Below are 17,841 nucleotides of genomic sequence, written 5' to 3' on the forward strand. Positions count from 1 at the left end.
TGCTGGTAAGTAGTAGTAGTAGTCGTGCTGCAGCAGTGCGGTGCAGTGGTGGTTGGTGGTGGAGAGGATGGAGAAACTGGTCGAAGGCGCAGACAGCATTACAGCACCAGTAGGTGCCAGCACTCCGTAGACTGAGGGTGGCCGGCTAGGGAGGGAACAGACTCTAGGACTCGTCGTTAGGTACAGCATTAGGCGGGAGAGAGAGAGAGTCGTGTCAATTGTGGGTATTGCAAGCTTAGGGATCCGGCAGGCTCCCCAGACCCGGCCTTGGGGGCACCATACCTGAAGAATTATGGCTTCTTAACCAGCCACTTGTTTCTCGACCGGCGCTGCTTCCAGCGCTCACCGCCGAGCGTGTTTCCAATGTACTGTATCCGTACACAAGAGGTACTAGGTAGGTAAGCAAATTTGATTGCCACCTGTTAGGCGCCTGTGCACGCGTATTTGTACTCGATTCAGGATCTGTGAAGAATTTCATGCCCGCAACACTCCTTACTTGTCACCAGCGAATTGTTTTGGCACGACGTCCCACTACTTGGGTGCTCAAGTACGGAGTCCTATCCTGGGTAGCTCTGTGATGGTAGCTCATCCAACTGCATACCAGTTGGCGTGAATCTAGCATGAACTACCCCTAGCTAACATTTTCATACATCAAGGCGTGAGGCACTACTATTACATCGACCCATTGGGCCGTTGGCTTGGTCCACCCGGGCGATCAAATGAGCCTTTGGTGGACGGAGATGTACTGTATTGAGTACTCAGAGCCACGAAAAACCCCCCACCACGTGGAATGGTCTGTCTTCCAACGGTCGGAAATATGCAAGACTGCCCAAATACACTGACGATCCTCACACTTACCAGGTCCAGTCAGGAACAGGTAGTCCTTGTCTTGACCCATTGGATGTTTTTCACTCAGAGATTTGCTCAAGAGATATCATTGCCATCTATGTTGGTCGCACTTGCGAGATCTCAGTTGCAGATAATCCGAGGATGGCATGTCTTCATCGAATCTGTCGAGACTCCCATGGCTAAATCACAAGACGATGGCTTGTAGATCGGCACTTCATCTGAACATCTTTCGTGTCTCTTCTCCTGAGCTGGCTGATCCAGATTGGATATCATGGGTCAATAGGGGTCGAATGATTTCCGGGAGTCTGTCAACGACTATCGTAATGTGCAGAGTGCTGGCTGATCAATGTGCATGTCCAACCTGCAAGAACAAGGGCAAAATCATTCCAAAGCATGCTGCCCCAAGATCGATCCAAGACGGTTTTGGCTCATTTGCTGGGGCATCGCGTCCATCCACATAGCCATTGGCCTGCCCGTTGACGGGCTCATAATGAGAGTTTGATGTGTCATGCATGGAATGCATGGCAACATAGAGAAAAGTCCCGGCGGAGAACAGCAACAACATTCCAGTCCACCAGGTCGTATTCTCGGCACTGTGACTGCGGCCTCCACCCAGCATATGGACCAGTAGCCAGGTAAGTACAGCACCTGTAGGTGCAGCGAGGCTGAAAAGGACAAGATAGTACCGAGCTGTGCGTTTAGATAGTCCTTGCTTGAGCAGGACGGAGGTCAGACCAAAGGCCGCAGGGGCCTTGTGAATCATGATCGCAAAGAAAATCACAAAACTCAATCCAGAATTCGTGGTCGTAGATGAGGCTCCTAGTGCGATTCCATCCGCAGCTGCGTGAATGACCAGGCCAATGGTAGTTGCAAAGCTCCGACTCCGTACTCGGGACCCCTCTGGGGAGTCTAAGAAAGTGTCTGCCTCATCATCCCGGTCCAGAGACGTGGTCAGGTTGAACCGGCGGCCGAGGTTGTTCAAGGCAATATGATGTGTTCTTGTTTTTGGCTTTGACGGTCGGGTGTATTGCGGTACCTTGTCAATCAAATACATAAGCATGAACCCCGCCAGCAAAGCCACGCCAATCCATGCATGTTCAGAGTCATCATGGTCTTCTTTCGCCCCAGGTCCCTGGTCCAATGTCTTATCATCTCCATCCTCCGCTTCCGTCTCCATTATGCCAACCACCCCAGGCTTCGTAGGAGTTCGCGGTGGGGGGTCCATGGCTGAGGGGATGACAGGCCCGGGTACGTTGAAAGGGCTGGACCCGTCATCAGTCGAACGTGCGGCGACCATATACCGATTATCTGGTGCAAGGTGGCTGGCCCAGCGAATGTCTGCTTCATGCGACAAGATGTGTCTCTTCACATTGCGATGAGAGTGGCCAACCTCAGAAGCACTTGAGAGAGTTTCCACCCCTTCTGGAATGATGACAACCAGAGAAGTGCCGACCAAGACGCCCATCCCGATGGTTGATATTAGACGCAACTGCGCTGTGGATAGTGACAGTGACAAAGGGAGGATGCCGGCAAGAAAAGAGGCCAACGCCATGACAATGCTCAAACTGAGCAGGGTGAACAGTCCGTCCATGATTGAGACGTGGGAGGATTGATTTTGCGACAACCTCAGCCCAGTAGGATTGTGGAAGAGAAAGAAATCAATGGGATGAACATGGTGACTCAGTTCGCCATTCACTTCAGTTGCGCGCTTGCTTTTAGCAACAGGAACAACAGGAAAACGTGGACATTGAACGTGTCGAGTCCCCTGAAGGCGCAGGCGCAGGCTCAGGCTAATTATCCCTTTTGACGGTTCGCTGCGATAAGAAGTTAGTCTACCATCCTTATCACCACGTGAAAGCCTATGTATAAGTGCCACAATATGCACGGAGTACGGATACTGTACTCTGTACTACTGATGCTCGCATGATGCTAGCTGCTTGACAACGACTGAATTGCTCTTTGTTTTCTCGCTCAGCTGCCCAGAGCCATGCTCTACAAATGGAGCGTGCCTTATATCCAAAAGGAGGCGCTGAGAGTACTACTCTAGCCTCGATGAGAGAAGGCTGCGCCCGGATGGAAAGTATGTTGAGGACTGGCCATCTGATGGGAGTGCCAGGCACCAAAATCAAGCGGATCGATGCTGCTTTGGTTCAGCTCCACCATCTTGGTGCAATGACGCCTCCCGTTCGTGGCATAGTTTCAAAGAAAGCTTGGACGCCCGAGTCAGCATCCTTTGGTGTCGTAGCGTCATAAGTTGTGAAAGGGTGATGTTTCTTGTTTCTTTTGCTCCCTGATGTCTTAGAGCATGATGGCACCTTTCAGGACTAGGCTTTCTCGGGACATGTTGGCAAATTCGTGAGGTTGCCCGTGAGAACAGGAACATCCCATGGCCCAATTCCGTGGTTGGTAACATGTAGATGAAGCCATACCTCTGGTCGACTTCCACGCCGTACAACCTGCTGGGACTTCCGCCTTGTGATGAGCTTAAGGCAGCCATAAATTGTGGGCGCATTGGCCACAAAGCACGACACGACCATTTGAACAGATGCCCAAAAGCTGCGTACCGGTTGGTATGAATCCTCCGCATAGATGTATCCAATGCGAACACATGTTGTGACGATGCAGAAAAAGCCTAAGCAACATAGTATGCCCACGCGTAGCTTTGCGCGAATGCTTCGGTGACGCACGACAACAAGTGGCCAGGCGATTGCCAGCAAAATGAGGTCGAGAACGATGTTTGCGATGCCCTGGGTAAGTAGTTGAATGTAGGCTCGAATGCAGATTCCAGGGGTTGGATCTATTTGCCAGTATAACTTGAAGGGACGACATTCCAGGAAAGTGGCCAAGACAACCGCTATGTATGTCAGAGGTAGTGCTGTCCAGCAAAGTCGAATAAGTATAGTGGTCCATCGCGCTCGTATTTCGAGGATGCGAGAGTAGAATAGCAGGAGGAGGCAGTTCTGCAACCAGTAAAATGTGGTGATCAACAACCTCGCGATCAAGGCAAGAATGCTGCCGACTTTGAGCGTATCCAAATCATGGGAATCGAAATACTGGAATTCGCCGTAGAGGGCATCATTCGAGGTCCCATAGTTGAGGACGTACTGATTGACCACAAGTCGAGCGGAGACAACCACTATTGCGGCGATGCATATGACCGTGCTGGTGTCGAATGAGCCATAATGCAATCTCGATAGAGCCGCTCGAATGATCAAAATGAACAGCGAGATGCCTGCGCAAGCCCAGCCTGCTACTCGCGCGTGTTCAGACGAAACCAGCATTGTGTGGGACATGCATCCCCAAGGCGGGTGGTCCTTTGGGAACTTCGAACGACCCGCTTTTGGAGGAATATCGGATGAAAGATATAACCGGATCGCAGCCCATCACCTTGAGCCTCATCGTGGAAGTAGTTGTTGGTCCATGATGCCTAGTTGAGGAAGGAGACAGGAAGATGATTAATGGGGCGAGTCTCGAAGCGACCCATGACTTTTTGGACCTGACGTGTTGTTGATGGGGCTTTCCCTGGCATCGCCCGATGACAAACCACTAGTAGTTCGTTAGTATCCATGGGGGTTTGAAGCCACGCTTCCACAACCTCCTCAAGGCATGCCTTTGAGGGCTCAGGCTCCGAACCCCGCTGGACGGGTCCATCGTGGGGCCCCCTCACCCCAAGTTCTATCTAACATGAATTCTTAATTAGGTGCCATACATGTATGTATCCTAAAGCAGGTTTCCTTCAATACAGCTGGGACCGTCCACGGCGAATGGTGATATCGCTCGGAAAGTCCTCGAACAATTGTTGGTTTGCACATGATGAGCGACCAGTCTCCATGCAGCGTACATATCTGACTAATGAACGACGTCTCCCTACTCGTTTATCGAGGATGATTTTTGTAGGTTGTCATCAGCACGCTTACATAATCGAGAAATGACATTTTGAGTCGATTCTGCTGCGCGAACGAACGGAAGGGTGCATGGGATCAGTTCTTCCCTCATCGCGATTGCTCCGTAGGTACATCTTTGGATGTGAAGGCACCTGGTATGTAGAAGGCTCTGCTTGATAGTGATATATGCCATGCTGCCATACCCGATTGCTCCACCGTAGTGCTGGTGGAGGAGGTATTTCACGTGATGAAGAATTTCATGCAAAGTCTTGGCGGCCTAGCACCAACAAGGCAGTACGCTTGACGCGTAAAGTGCTCGTCAAGTTCGCGACTAGACTCCGTCTGCCGTCTGCGGTTTGAGAGAGAACATATAATCCGTACACCTAATCCATCATATCTGCAGACTGGCAAGTATTCTGGTCAGTTTAGCAGAGATCTTCCGACCATGATGGGTCATTGATGTCCCTTTGAACCAAACAATCCAGCCATCATGGCAGCGCCTTCTGAAGAATGTGAGCTTGTGGCACGAAGACATCGAGATTCATCCTTGCTGATCTACGTAATATAGTCTCTGTCAATGCAAACGAAGCCATCCGGATTGCATTAGTCCAACCCGGTCCGAACCACCGAATCCTCACGCGACATGAGTTCCATCCTCAATTTACCTATCCCATAGTTGGAGAAGCAGAGCAGATATTTGGCTACAAGGGCCTGGATGTCGAGATACAGTTTGCCGCCCACGACTTGCGCCCGCATGTCAACATCACATACGAGAAGAAATTTCAGACCATCGGGACGACAAGTGCTCTCGATCTAAACAAAACCCTGGGTAACTTTCTGCCGCCAATTGCATTCCAACAAGGTTTCGAGAAAGAGCTGCAAAAAGACGCGACAAAATGGACACCACCAGGCGTTTGCGTAAATAAATACACTAGAGGGGGTCAAAGTTACGAAGTATGGGCTGGGTCACTTCTGGATGCTCCCTTGCGGGCTCTTGTCGACAACATTCAGATTCTCATCGTCCTCTTCATCGAAGGTGGTCAGTTCATCAATCTGGACGACGTGGACTGGACTTTGGATAGATGGAGAGTGTATCTCGTGTATCACAAGTCTTCCGAGCCTCCAACTCCGCTTGCTTGCCCGTATTCCTTTGTCGGGTATGCCACGACGTACCGCTTCTACAAATTTCAGAAGACGGGCCCGGAACGAGAGGACGTGACTCCTTTCTCATTTCCACCCTCAGAAGAAATCACTCCCACCAAACTATCGTCACGACTGCGGATATCACAGTTCTTGATAACACCGCCATATCAGCAACATGGCCATGGTTCCGCTTTGTACCAAGCGATCTACGACGAGGTCCTTGCTGATCCAACGATAGTCGAGATGACGGTCGAAGATCCAAGTGAAGAATTCGATAAATTGCGGGACTTGAACGACTTTGACAAGCTCGAGCCACAGTTCAAAGCAGCGGATATCAAAATCAACTCATCACCGTTCGCCTCGGTGGAACGGGCCCGCCTGAAAGCAGTGCCAACCGCGACCTTGCTCCAGGTCGACAAACTCCAGACTATCCGGGCTAAGAACAAGATCGCCAGCCGACAATTCTCGCGCATGGTCGAAATGTACCTTCTTGCTCAGATACCGCTTTCCCACCGTGCTGCTGGTGGCGCGTCCTTAACCAGCCTCAAGGTCCGAGGTCCTAGAGCTGCCAAGGAAGATGACAGAAATTATTACTGGTGGCGGACGTTGCTGAAGCAGCGCATTATCAAGAAGAACAAGGATTTGCTTGAGCAGGTCCCATTGGAAGACCGTCCCCCACAGATTGAGGATAGTGCTCGAGCACAAGAAGATGAATATGAAGGCCTGTTGCTCTCCTACGCACTAAGGAGAGAAAAGGAGGCAGATCGACATGGGAATGGGGATTCATCGCATGGCGTTCGCAAGAGGAAAGTCGTCGAATCTGATGAGGATGAGTCGGGTGAAACCAGTGTATCATCTAAGAAGCCGCGGACTTGACCAGTCTGGGAATTGCGGGCTCAGAGTTTCTAGGTTTGCTCGTGATCAGCAGTCATCTCGGTAGTTCGAGGCAAGGCCTGAAGCATCCCAACCCAGAAATAGGATGGCCCCTGTGCCGTAAGGCAAAATGTCGCACAGTGATGCACTGGATAGGCGCCTCGTTGGAGGTGTGGCGATCCATTTTAGCAGGATCGAAAATTCCGCTCGGCGGAACCTGATGCTCTCATGCTGCTCAAGTTCCTAACATCATTCGATGATACCGTGTGAACTGGAGTCGCTCCTCTGCTTCTTCGCCAGCAATCACACGTTCGTCTTCACCAAGATAGCTTCCTTCCTCCCACATCTTGTCTAGTTCCTGGTCGTCGTCTCCAGTAACTGCCCAGACACTTTCGCGCAGTCGTTTGTTTCGTTCTCTGTCCTCCTCGATTCTCTGCTCAATTGCTCTCTTGTCCATTTTCGAGACGGCGTTCGACTTTCCGGAATTTGGTCCGGGTCTTGGTGTGACTTTATGACTGTCCGCTGTACCATCTGCCGTCATGTCCACGGCATGCTTATCACCTTCTGGCTTACCATCTTCATCTCCAAGTAGCCTTCCCATTTTTTCTTCTTTCTCTTTCAATCCAGACTCGATCCCGGAGAGAACATTGGGGGTGAGTACTCCCTTTTCGCCCAGGCTGGTCACAACCCTTCTCACAACCTTGACATTTGCGCCACTTTGTGCGACCGCATCCACGATCCGCCGAATATCCCGCTTGACCATTTCCACATACGCCTCGTGCCCGCCTTCTTTCATGTTGATGTCAGCGTGATGTTCCAGAAAGTACATGATGTTTGCTCGGTTGTTCATGTTATTTCCCCTCTCCAGATTTTCGAGGATGCAGGAGTGCAAATCCTCGTCCATGTCCCGGTGTTTGAGTGCATAGTGTGCAGTCTTTATTGACGCCGTTGCGGATGCAGAGAGATGGGTGAGAAGCGTGGTGAAACGCATGCGAACTTCGAAAGGGTCCGCCATGATTGATGGCTGAGGCTACTGTTGGTATCCTCCAAACGCGCCTTTCACATCATCCGTCGCGCAAATAGAGGCGGTTGTCTTTATGCGCGATGACTCGGCCGCGGTATTTGAATCAGCTTAATCGGCCTTCTCTAGCCTAGCGACGGTGCTGGCTCCTGTGATGGGGCACAGGCTACGTACCACATTTGGCAGAGTTAGGAAGACGAGAGACTTGTCCGACTACAAGGCGGATCCGGAGAAGCGGTGATTATTGGTGTGCCTTGCAGGCGGACTTCGCCGTATGTCACCGTGGCCGCTCCGGAGCCTTGTACATACAAAAAATTATTCCATCACCCCGCAACTCCATTGAAACAAGACAGTGAGCAGTCTGTCCAGCTGTGCTTTCCCGTAGCCTCCCAGACCAAGTCTTCAGTATGGCAGCGGCAATCCGTGCCCTAAACGGCGCCAATAGCCTAGACACTAACAACAATGCGATGACACTGACCGTTCTAGGATGCGGTGAGTTCATATCCAACTGACATCGAATCGTGGCTAAAGGACAGGCAGGAACTTTAGGTATCGCCATCCTCTCCGGTATCCTTTCCTCCTTGACCGAGGCTTCAACAAATCCTTCTCCTGCGTACCCTGACTCCGGGACCGCAACACCCACCACCGAAGGTCCGCCACCACGTACGCCTAGCAAGTTCATCGCTTGCGTCCGCCGACCCCAATCTGCCAAGCGCATCAAGGTCGCGGTCCAGGACTACCGCCCCAGTGTCACGGTACTGCAGAATGAGAATGTGAAAGGTGTTACCGCCGCCGATGTGGTAATCTTGGGCTGCAAACCGTATATGGTTGCCGACATCCTCCAAGAAGAAGGCATAAAGGAGGCACTTAGCGGCAAGATTTTGATCTCGATCTGCGCTGGTGTCCCGGTTGAACAGATCGGCCGAGCGCTGTATGGAGCAGAATATCCCAAGGATCTTCCTTCCAACGCATGCCGAATCGTGCGAGTCATGCCGAACACCGCAGCCGTTGTGCGGGAATCCATGACAGTTATTGCAACTACGACACCTCCTCTACCCGCTGAGCTCTCTTCCGTCGTGGAATGGATCTTTACCAGGATAGGGCGGGTTGTGCACCTGCCACCCTCAATGATGGACGTCTCTACGGCACTGGCTGGTTCAGGACCAGCATTTCTGGCTTTGATGCTCGAGTCTTTGGCGGATGGGGCGGTCGCCATGGGTCTGCCCCGAGCGGAGGCACAGTTGATGGCCGCGCAGGTAATGCGTGGGACAGCCGGTATGGTGCTAAATGGCGAGCATCCTGCACTCGTCAGAGAAAAGGTTAGTACCCCCGGTGGGTGCACTATTGGCGGATTGTTGGTTTTGGAAGAGGGTCGCGTACGAGGCACCGTAGCACGAAGTGTGAGAGAGGCGACAGTCGTTGCTTCTGAGCTGGGTAAGGGAGTCAGTGGCGTTAACGGTACACGGTTTTCGAAGCAATAGAAACTGAAGATGCCGGATGGGACTGAGCCAGGCAAGAGCATGAGACAGTGCTTTGCGCCTCTGTTTAACATATCTTATGAAGGGTGATAGATTGTGGACGTCCGGCGTTGACAAGACTGGCCTATCTCTTTGAGGAATATAGAGGTTGGAAGACAAAACGAGTCATACGTTCACTCTTGTCAGCGTAGATGGAGAGCGGAAGCCGTAAAGCATCATATACTGCAATGGCAGTGTTCCGATCTGTTCTGACCTGTTTACAGACACATGCTGGAAGAGTAGTTGTATTTCGAATGGTACAATTTGATGAAATCCCAAGCCTACCCGTTCACCGGTTTTAGCGTATAGTTACACAAGGCTCTGTGTGGACATGTCTCCGACAAAAAGCGATCCTCCGGCTACTGCCTGGTCTGCTCCGCAAAGGCAGAAGAGGTGTATCCTGTCATCTCGAGCTCGACGATTTGACCCGAAGCTCGGCGGAGACTGCAGGTCCTTCAGTGCCTAGTAAGCACCAGGCAATGCTACATGCATGTCATCCGGGCGACGCAGCCTCTCTCTTCTAGTGAGATGCCTCGCCGTCGACAGGGCCTTGGAGCCAATCCCCAGTGATTTACTCCATTTCGACCACAGCACCCAGCGCCTTCATGGCCGCCACAATCTTCTCGGCATCCTCTTTCGGCACGCTCTCCTTGAGGACCTTAGGAGCACTCTCCACAAACTTCTTGCTGTCGACCAGACTCAGGCCGAGCATACTCTTGACTTCCTTGATGACCTTGGGTTTGGCGGCGGCATCGAACGACTGGAGTTTCAAGGTGAACATGGTCTTCTCGGCCGGGGCAGGTGCAGCTTCCTCCTCTTCAGCAGCAGGTGCCGCGGCGCCGGCAGAGCCAGCTGCCGAGGAGGCTGCGGGCGCGGCGAAGGCCATGTCAGGGATGTTGAGATGCGACTATGCCCAGGAATCAGTTGAAGCTCTTACAAGAAGGCAGCTGGTATAAGCCTGAGCCTTGAGACCACGATGGGCAATGCTAGACACCGGCATGCATCTTGTCGACGTACCTTCAAGCTTGCAACTAGGTCGGCTGTCTCCAGCAGTGTCAACTGCGATATTTGATCGACGATACTAGCGATTTTGGGATTCGTAGGCGCGGCCGCTGCATCAGTCGACTGCCATCTTCTCGACTGTAATGAACATGACGGGCTGTCCCTCCGTCTATATTGATTTGCGGAGCTTGTGGAGGACAGGCGCAGGCAGTATGAGGACATGTTTCGTTGCTGTAACCGGGCCGCGAGCCGGCAGCATCGGTACGTGGCGGACGGTGCTTGGACAGCCATTATTGTTTATAGGGGCAAACCAGGAGGGAAGAAGGACAAAATCTGGACCAGGGTTAATGAGATGCAGTGGCTTCACAAGATCGTCTCGGACCTCTCATGCATTGGATGCGAGAAAGTCAATATCGCGCCAAGCCCGTCAAAATCTTGTTCTTCTTCCGGAATAAAATGAAGCTGCTTTAATTTGCCTGGGCTCGTGGTAGTTGCTGAAAGGGTCACGTGAGACCCGAGAAATACTCCGTAGTAGTACTACCGTGGGCCACTTTTGGTGGGAGGCTTAACTCAACGTCATGATTGCAGGTGGCCGATCGAGGCTTCAACCCGCCGAGACGAGAAAAAGCGTGAAACCCCCGCAAGGAGAACTGATAAAACGACTTCTTGAGGAGTTTTACAGGGTGTAGAAAGCTGTTGGCTGGATACTCATCTCGGGCTGCACTTCGCCCAGTTTCTCGCCGGCGCGGTTGCCACCCGAACTTTTAAGGCGACTTTCGGTTCACGATTATGTTGAAAATATGGACGAAGTCGCAGTATTCCGGTCGTCAAAGCGCAGGAAAATCAATCGTACCCAGCACGAGAGATCACCAGAACCTCAAACCCTCCCCGAATCGACCCCAATAGGGGATGGAGACCAGCAGGGCGATAAGGCCGACGCCCAGCAGTCAGACGCCTCCGAAGTCGATCTCTCTAATCTGATCCGGGCTAGAAAACATGTCCGCAAACCCGTCGCTGGTGTCCAATTCTCAAACACAAAGACAACACACAGACTGGACGCCGACGGATCCCAATCAGCCACCTTCAGAGCGGAACAAGCCATCGACAAGCCGATAGACATCGGCAATCGGTTTGTCAGCAGCACTGGGCAGGTGATTGATGTCGATCAACATATGTTCGTACCTGAATCCCGAAGCTTGATTTCTTGGAGACACGGGTTACTAACAGGATAAGGGTTGCATTCATAGACGCTGAATTGGCTCGACGGCGAATTCGCACTGTTTCTCCATCAAACCCTACACCGCAGGTTCGGGAAACTGATTCCGCCTCTCAGTTGACGACGTCCAACAGATCGACTACAGCACCAGTACAGCCGGCTAGTCAATCCCTTCCAGCCTCGGTTCGCCAGCTGTCCGAAGTCGATCTAGGCTCTTCGGCGCACGACCTCAACCTTGCGCGGACCCAGGCCGCCCTGCAGCGCGCCATATCAGGTCAGCCCCCTATGGCAGAGGAACTGCCGGCGCCGAAACCTCGCAAGCCGCGGATCGGTCGTGACGGGAAGCCGATGAGGCCTCGACCGCGGAAACGGAGGAACAGCGAGGACATCGCGCGCGACGCGCTGGTGGAGCAGGTGCTGCACGAGCATAAGCTGGACATTTACGATGTGAACGATCCACAGCGTTCCAAGGACTCGGCTGGGACAGATGCTGAGGGAGGTGATGCCGATGAGCGGCTAGCCGAGCAATTCCGGCAGGAGTTCATGGACGCCATCGCGGATAGACATCACAGGCACAAGGCCGCCAGCCAATCCAAGACATCGGCGGGAGCCGCAACAGAGTCTAGAGGACCCAAATTGGGAGGAAGCAGGAGCGCGAGAGCAAAGATGGCGCTGATGAAGCAGCAGCAACAGCAACAGGGTCAGCCGTCCGGTAAGAAGTAGCATTCAAGGCCAATGGCGACAGACATTATCGGTACACCTGAGCAATCAGTCTTCCTTCTCCACACCATCCAAGAGGCGTCTCAAGACGAAAAGTCCGCTGCGCCGCGGTTCATAGGCTTATACCTAGGCTTATACCTCTTACTTGTCCTCCTCAAACATTGAAACCGTTATACCGACTTTTGCGACCGACCCTTCCATTCCCTCTTCTCCGTACCCTAGCACAAGGCCAAGTTGAACGATGAAAAAAAAAGGGTATCCAAAGAAACCGAGAGTGTGTAAAAGTTCAAATGTGTAACGACCACCCACCACAAGTGGCATGTAGCCAAAACACGAGGGAAAGATTCCCAGAATTGCCGACCACGAATGGAAGGCTGGTACTCATTGAAGAAGCCAGTCAGAGCAAGCTCTGACAAGGTTCAAGTCACACCTCTTCTATGAGAGAAGAAGAAAAAGAAGAGCCAAAAATTTGACAGGCATTCGTCGAGAGGACGGATGCCTGCAAGCCAAACAGCCTTGCCACAAGATGCCTTTTGGGCCATGGGTCTGCTCCCAATAATGCACTCGTATCTGCATGCCTCGCAGTAAGAGGGCCTCTCGGCAAGGAACTGCTTCCGACAGAAACATTCCTGGACTGCCATCATCAAGATCACCTCCTTCCAGGGTCACCCCTAGACCAAGCCAATGGCATCCTCGGAACGCATTGTCTCTGGCATACTGAGACTCCGTAGAGAACACAGCCGCAGCTATCGAGACTCACCCAAAAAGGGAGCCAACACTAAAGTGGAACGCATAGCCTAGCCAAAGACCCCCGCTCGGCTGGAACAAGACTCGTAAGTCACACTGGTACCCGAAAAATCTTGCGACAAAAAGATCTCAAAAGAAAACCAAGATCGGGAGGATGTAAGAGCTGTTGGCTTTGTTCGTCCCTTTGCCAGCGTCGGGGAAACTCGAGAACAATGTGCCTGAAATCTTGAAACAAGATGTAGACCAAATAGGCTGTTCTGGAGCTCAAGCAAGGTGCCACTCTGGTGTGCGGCAAGTTGGACCCTTGGACTTCAGAGAAGTCAGCAGCCGGTGGAAATGTAAGACCAGCATGCTTGGGACAAGGTAATGTATGTGGCCTCGATCTTACCATGAGAGAACCCCATGGATAGATGTCAAAACAGAAATGGTCTTGCCTGACTTGAGAGAAGGGAAAAAGAAGAAGGAAAGAGGGAAGAGAGTGGAGGGGGACGGGGTTACTTATACACGAGAAGACTGATCTTGGTCTTGGCGAGAAACAGATCACATGCGTGCTGGATCATTGATCTGGAGTGAATTTCATGAAGGTTGAACCGCGAAGCTCAACTCAGGGTGCGGCAGAAACAAGGTCAACGAGTGGTTGTGGCCGCTGGATCGACCCGTTGCGACAGGATCAGAGAGTCCTCTAGTGACGCTCCACCCCAACTTCACCGCAGAACGAAGTGCCTTCGCGAGTCACAAGGGCTGCGGATAAAGTGAGAATACTATGCCAGGATGCTAAACCTAGCCATCAAAGACAGTCTGGCTGCCACGCAACATCCATTTACACCGGGGGTTTGAGTTCGAGGCACTATGGAATGGACTATTACATCTTTTATGCACGGCAAAACGTGTTTGAATATCGTACAGGTGGATTTGACAAGGCTACACAGCTGTGAGGCAGGAATGTTCAAGTAGCTATTCTAGCAGGCTCATCTTCGTAGCCGCTGTAAGGCTTCAACGCAGCCTCACCTCACTTCTCACCTCACTTCTCCTCCCTGTACAGGCGCGATCTAGACATGTGACCAAAGAAGCCCTAGTGTTCTGCAGGGGTGTAATATTATATAAATCCCCTTCACCTCAATCTGTAATACTCTCTTTTTCTTCTTTATACATCCACCTTCTGAGGTGCTGGGCTTTGGCTCAACGCTCTCTTAAGGATTCAGCAAGGCAGGGTTCATCTGCAGGGTTATGTCTTGCTGTGAGGAGTATATCAGACCTCGCTTCAGCATACAAAAAAGCTGAAAAGAAAAAAAAGAACAGAAGATGCCCAAAAAGGAAGGCCACCGTCAAAAAAAGAAAACAAAAGTCAAAGAGGCTGAATACATCCGAGGAAGGGTCAAGGGAATCTGCATGGTCAGGCGAAGGCAATTGACAATGTGCAGTGGGTATTGGAGGAGCGAGCGATGGAGCGAGGACCACGGAGGATACAGGCACAGTGGAGAGGAGTGACAGAGAAGGGAACATTTCGACCTGAAGCAAGCCATCAAAACCCCCGTCATATTACAAAACAAAACAAAAAGGCCACAAAAAGAGAAGAGAGAAGATGCCCAGAAAGGAAGGCCAACGTCAAGAAAGCAAGAACAAAAGGGAGAAAAAAAGAACAAGGCCAGAACATCTCATTAGCTTAGCACGACGGGGAAGAGGCGAAATGCGGCCCAGGATTGCGCGTGTGGAGAAATTCGATAGACTTCAATTCAGGTTACTGACAAAGTCAGAGGGCGGAGACGGAAACGGAGTTATTCGGATGGAAGCGAGATTGCAAGAGGATGGTGATGCAGAAAGGGCATGAGACTTGTACTGGTGTTGTTGTGTTGTTGTGTTGTGACTTCTGTCTTGGACAGGATATTGGTGTTTGATGTTGATGCTGGGGAAAATCCTCTGTGGTCCGTGGTACTGTGTTTGGATCTGGGGTTTGGAAGGCAGGACTCAGTCAGGGGTGGGAATGGGTCGGACGGGCAGGCGGGCGAAGGGTGGTCATGGTGTTCGTGGTGGCTGTTTGTCAGAACTGGGAATGAATGGAGCAGGGAGCTCAGGTCTGGAAAGGCGTGGTGGTGGTTGTGGTTGTGGTTTGTGGTAGTCTACGGACACCATACCCTCTTAGGAAGGGCTGACCCTTATGGCACCTTCGAGCTGTTGGTGGGAGGAGGAGAGAGGACAGGCTGCTGGTCTGTGGATGCATTGGGGGTTGTTGTATCTAGTATCTCGGCGACACATCTGTGGTTGGGCGGTTGGGAGCGGATGTGGGTGTTCATACAACACCAGACTAAAATAGAGTCAGCTTCAAAGAAGGGAAACAGTTTCTAGACACCGGTATGCTCGCATTTGTGTGGTTCCCGTGGTGGTGGTGCGGTGGTTCTGTTGCTGTTATTGTCGTCGTCCAAGTCCTCATAGCAAGAACAACACGAGAGACCAAAGAACAAGAATGAGGAGAGCCAGCCGCAGATATGAAGATGCAAATTCTCCTCTTTCTAGACTATTCATGACAAATCTGTGTGGACTCCACCAGATACTCGGTGACTCAGTCACCTGTTTGAACAAAAATGTACATTTTCCCCGGTTTGAACGGAGCTTGCAAAACGTGACAAGAAGGAAAGGCGTTGCCATTTCCAGCAGGACTCGCTCGACACAAGAAGAAAAGTCGTCCGTGCTCCCCTAACGCCCTCGCTAGATTTCTCGATCTGTAAGGACAAGACAATAGGTACCAACTGGATGCTCCAGTCTATTGGGAGAACTCTGGACAAGTTGGATGCCGCAATGTGGGTGATCCGCGATTGAAAGATAATTGTGAGCCTGTAAGCATAGATATGATAGGATTGATGAGTGTGGTCAGAAGGTCTAGTCAACGCCGGCGTAGAGGTCGACGACGATGTTGATGGCACTGCGCAGACAAGTCAGCAAAGAGAGCATTCAGAAGGGCGCGAGGATGGTAGCCTACGCAACCAGAATTTCCGCTGCGATGAGGACGATGACTGTAATCCGTTAGCAGGCGTTTGACTAGGAAGCCGAAAAGATTTCCGCACCGATCCATTCCAGTACCTCGCCATGTCGTCGGCTTCCTTGCTCTCTCAAAACAGCCAGCAAATCTGCCTAGTCAGCAATCTGTATGGCCAATTCTATTGCAAATAAGCTTACCAGCGATGACATCGAGTCTCTCAGTCAATAGGCCAACGCGCTGTTCAATTTCGAGATAGCTTCTGACTGCCGCATACACAGGCTCTAGGTGCGGTTCTGCCCACATCAACTCGGGGCTGTCAAGAACGCTTCCCTGCAAGTGAATGTTGATTCTTAGAATGAACAACTCCCCTATCTGCATGTTCAGTTGACGCCTGGTTAGGTTGACGCTGCCCGTCTGGGCGATCAGGGCGGGAAGAGGGCTCGTCGCCTCGATGGTCTCGCTGACCAGATCTTCAAACAGACTGGTCTTCACACTCTGAGAGAGAGCATGACTGATGGCTAGTTTGGTCATGTAATTGCGGGGGTCCCTCAAGCTAATAAAGTCGTTGTAGATGCGGGCCTGGTACTCTTTGGTATAGTAGAAGTTGAAGTTTTCTGTCTGCACGCTCTCCTGAGGCAATGGTGCGTCGCTGAACTTTGACATGTCGTTCAAAAATCGCTGCTCCTGCTGGACGGTCATTCCCCAGATGACGACGGTACCGTAGTCGAATATGAAGATTTCGGGGGTGTCTACTTTTGTGGAGAGTTCGGAGTTTGATCGCTGGTGCATGTCATCATTCTCGGGATGTCGAAGGTCGGTGGAAGAGCGCGTTGCTGTCATAGCTAGTTCGGCCGATTCCTCCATCATACCGGGGCCTCCCAGCTCATCCTGTAAGTCGATAAGGTCGTCTCGTCTTTGTTTTTTATTGTCCTCCACCTCTACCACACTGTCCGAGAATCTTCTCTCCCCCGGCGCAATCCTTGGACTCGCCATAACCCTTGCGATTCTTTCTTGCACTGGGCTGTTGCTCCTCGAGTCCCCCTTGTTCTTGTCGTGTTTCTTCAGATACTCGTAGTCATACGGACTGTACAGGCATTCATCAAACAGCTTCGGATTCGCACCTCTCGTTCTTGTCCGCGATTTCATGAACTTCATGATTCCATCAAGCCGGTAGCCCTGTGCAATGCAATACGCCGTAACGCGAGGTAATCTATCCCTGTCCGCTTTTCCTAGTCTGGCTGCATCTCTTCTCGCCGTTGGATCTTTGATTCTTGTAAACTGTGAATACACATCTCTCCCACTTTCTTCATCCGGTTCCTCCTCTGCGATGTCAGGGTTTGGCAGGATCTTCAGTTTCTCGATCGTCTTGGTCGTTCGCTGGGCTCCAGCACGAGGGGCTGCATGAAACGGCTGTGTGGTAGGTAACGGAGAACCATGGCTATTTCTCCGGCGCAATTTCGAGTTGAAGGCACTGAGCATGGGTTGCTGTTCACGGCTGGGCTGGGACGAGCTCGTGAGGGCTGCCGAGGGACTTTGCACTGGCCTTAAAGATCCCGAAGATGTAGCGCCTGACTGCATACTGACGGAGGTCAACGGATTAAACGTGACAGTTCGTTGATTTCTTCCACCTAGGCGTGACGGGGACCCCACGGAAGCTGCATGCTGTGGAAGCAAGGGCGAGGATTCTCCAACGGCCGCCGCCATGGTTCGACTTCGAGATTCGTGGGCGTTATACAGATGTTGACGACAAGGGACAGGCGAGGGTTGGCCGAGGTGGATGGCGGTCTGGAGAGAGCAGCGAAGACAAGGGCCAGGGCACCAAGAGTGCACGCAGTCGGGTGCCCATCGCACTTGCATCATGGTTCAACTTTGGAGCTCGGCTATTGGCAGTCCGA

General features: G+C 51.9%; 8 protein-coding genes across 8 annotated transcripts; 3 read left to right on the plus strand and 5 right to left on the minus strand.

Moving 5' to 3' along the window:
* Window positions 1–1,192: 1,192 nt before the first annotated feature.
* On the minus strand, window positions 1,193–2,440 carry A1O3_02586 (uncharacterized protein; the record flags this gene model as incomplete). The annotated part of the gene is made up of 1 exon (XM_007732726.1): window positions 1,193–2,440. One exon carries the CDS (start codon window positions 2,438–2,440, stop codon window positions 1,193–1,195), a length of 1,248 nt encoding a protein of 415 aa, XP_007730916.1.
* Window positions 2,441–3,173: 733 nt separating this feature from the next.
* Window positions 3,174–4,130, minus strand: A1O3_02587 (uncharacterized protein; the record flags this gene model as incomplete). Its single annotated transcript, XM_007732727.1, has 1 exon — window positions 3,174–4,130. One exon carries the CDS (start codon window positions 4,128–4,130, stop codon window positions 3,174–3,176), a length of 957 nt encoding a protein of 318 aa, XP_007730917.1.
* A 1,093-nt stretch (window positions 4,131–5,223) lies between these two features.
* A1O3_02588 (uncharacterized protein) lies at window positions 5,224–6,752 on the plus strand (the record flags this gene model as incomplete). Its single annotated transcript, XM_007732728.1, has 2 exons — window positions 5,224–5,245; window positions 5,302–6,752. The coding sequence occupies 2 exons, from the start codon at window positions 5,224–5,226 to the stop codon at window positions 6,750–6,752; spliced, it is 1,473 nt and encodes a 490-aa protein (XP_007730918.1).
* A 232-nt stretch (window positions 6,753–6,984) lies between these two features.
* On the minus strand, window positions 6,985–7,764 carry A1O3_02589 (uncharacterized protein; the record flags this gene model as incomplete). The annotated part of the gene is made up of 1 exon (XM_007732729.1): window positions 6,985–7,764. One exon carries the CDS (start codon window positions 7,762–7,764, stop codon window positions 6,985–6,987), a length of 780 nt encoding a protein of 259 aa, XP_007730919.1.
* Window positions 7,765–8,177: 413 nt separating this feature from the next.
* A1O3_02590 (pyrroline-5-carboxylate reductase) lies at window positions 8,178–9,251 on the plus strand (the record flags this gene model as incomplete). The annotated part of the gene is made up of 2 exons (XM_007732730.1): window positions 8,178–8,262; window positions 8,311–9,251. 2 exons carry the CDS (start codon window positions 8,178–8,180, stop codon window positions 9,249–9,251), a joined length of 1,026 nt encoding a protein of 341 aa, XP_007730920.1.
* A 607-nt stretch (window positions 9,252–9,858) lies between these two features.
* Window positions 9,859–10,580, minus strand: A1O3_02591 (uncharacterized protein; the record flags this gene model as incomplete). The annotated part of the gene is made up of 2 exons (XM_007732731.1): window positions 9,859–10,194; window positions 10,305–10,580. 2 exons carry the CDS (start codon window positions 10,578–10,580, stop codon window positions 9,859–9,861), a joined length of 612 nt encoding a protein of 203 aa, XP_007730921.1.
* A 509-nt stretch (window positions 10,581–11,089) lies between these two features.
* Window positions 11,090–12,228, plus strand: A1O3_02592 (uncharacterized protein; the record flags this gene model as incomplete). Its single annotated transcript, XM_007732732.1, has 2 exons — window positions 11,090–11,463; window positions 11,523–12,228. 2 exons carry the CDS (start codon window positions 11,090–11,092, stop codon window positions 12,226–12,228), a joined length of 1,080 nt encoding a protein of 359 aa, XP_007730922.1.
* Window positions 12,229–15,846: 3,618 nt separating this feature from the next.
* Window positions 15,847–17,650, minus strand: A1O3_02593 (uncharacterized protein; the record flags this gene model as incomplete). Its single annotated transcript, XM_007732733.1, has 4 exons — window positions 15,847–15,889; window positions 15,947–15,980; window positions 16,032–16,094; window positions 16,144–17,650. 4 exons carry the CDS (start codon window positions 17,648–17,650, stop codon window positions 15,847–15,849), a joined length of 1,647 nt encoding a protein of 548 aa, XP_007730923.1.
* Between the last annotated feature and the right edge of the window lie 191 nt (window positions 17,651–17,841).

Source organism: Capronia epimyces (genome assembly GCF_000585565.1).
Source record: "Capronia epimyces CBS 606.96 chromosome Unknown aczIQ-supercont1.2, whole genome shotgun sequence".
Classification (NCBI taxonomy): domain Eukaryota; kingdom Fungi; phylum Ascomycota; class Eurotiomycetes; order Chaetothyriales; family Herpotrichiellaceae; genus Capronia; species Capronia epimyces.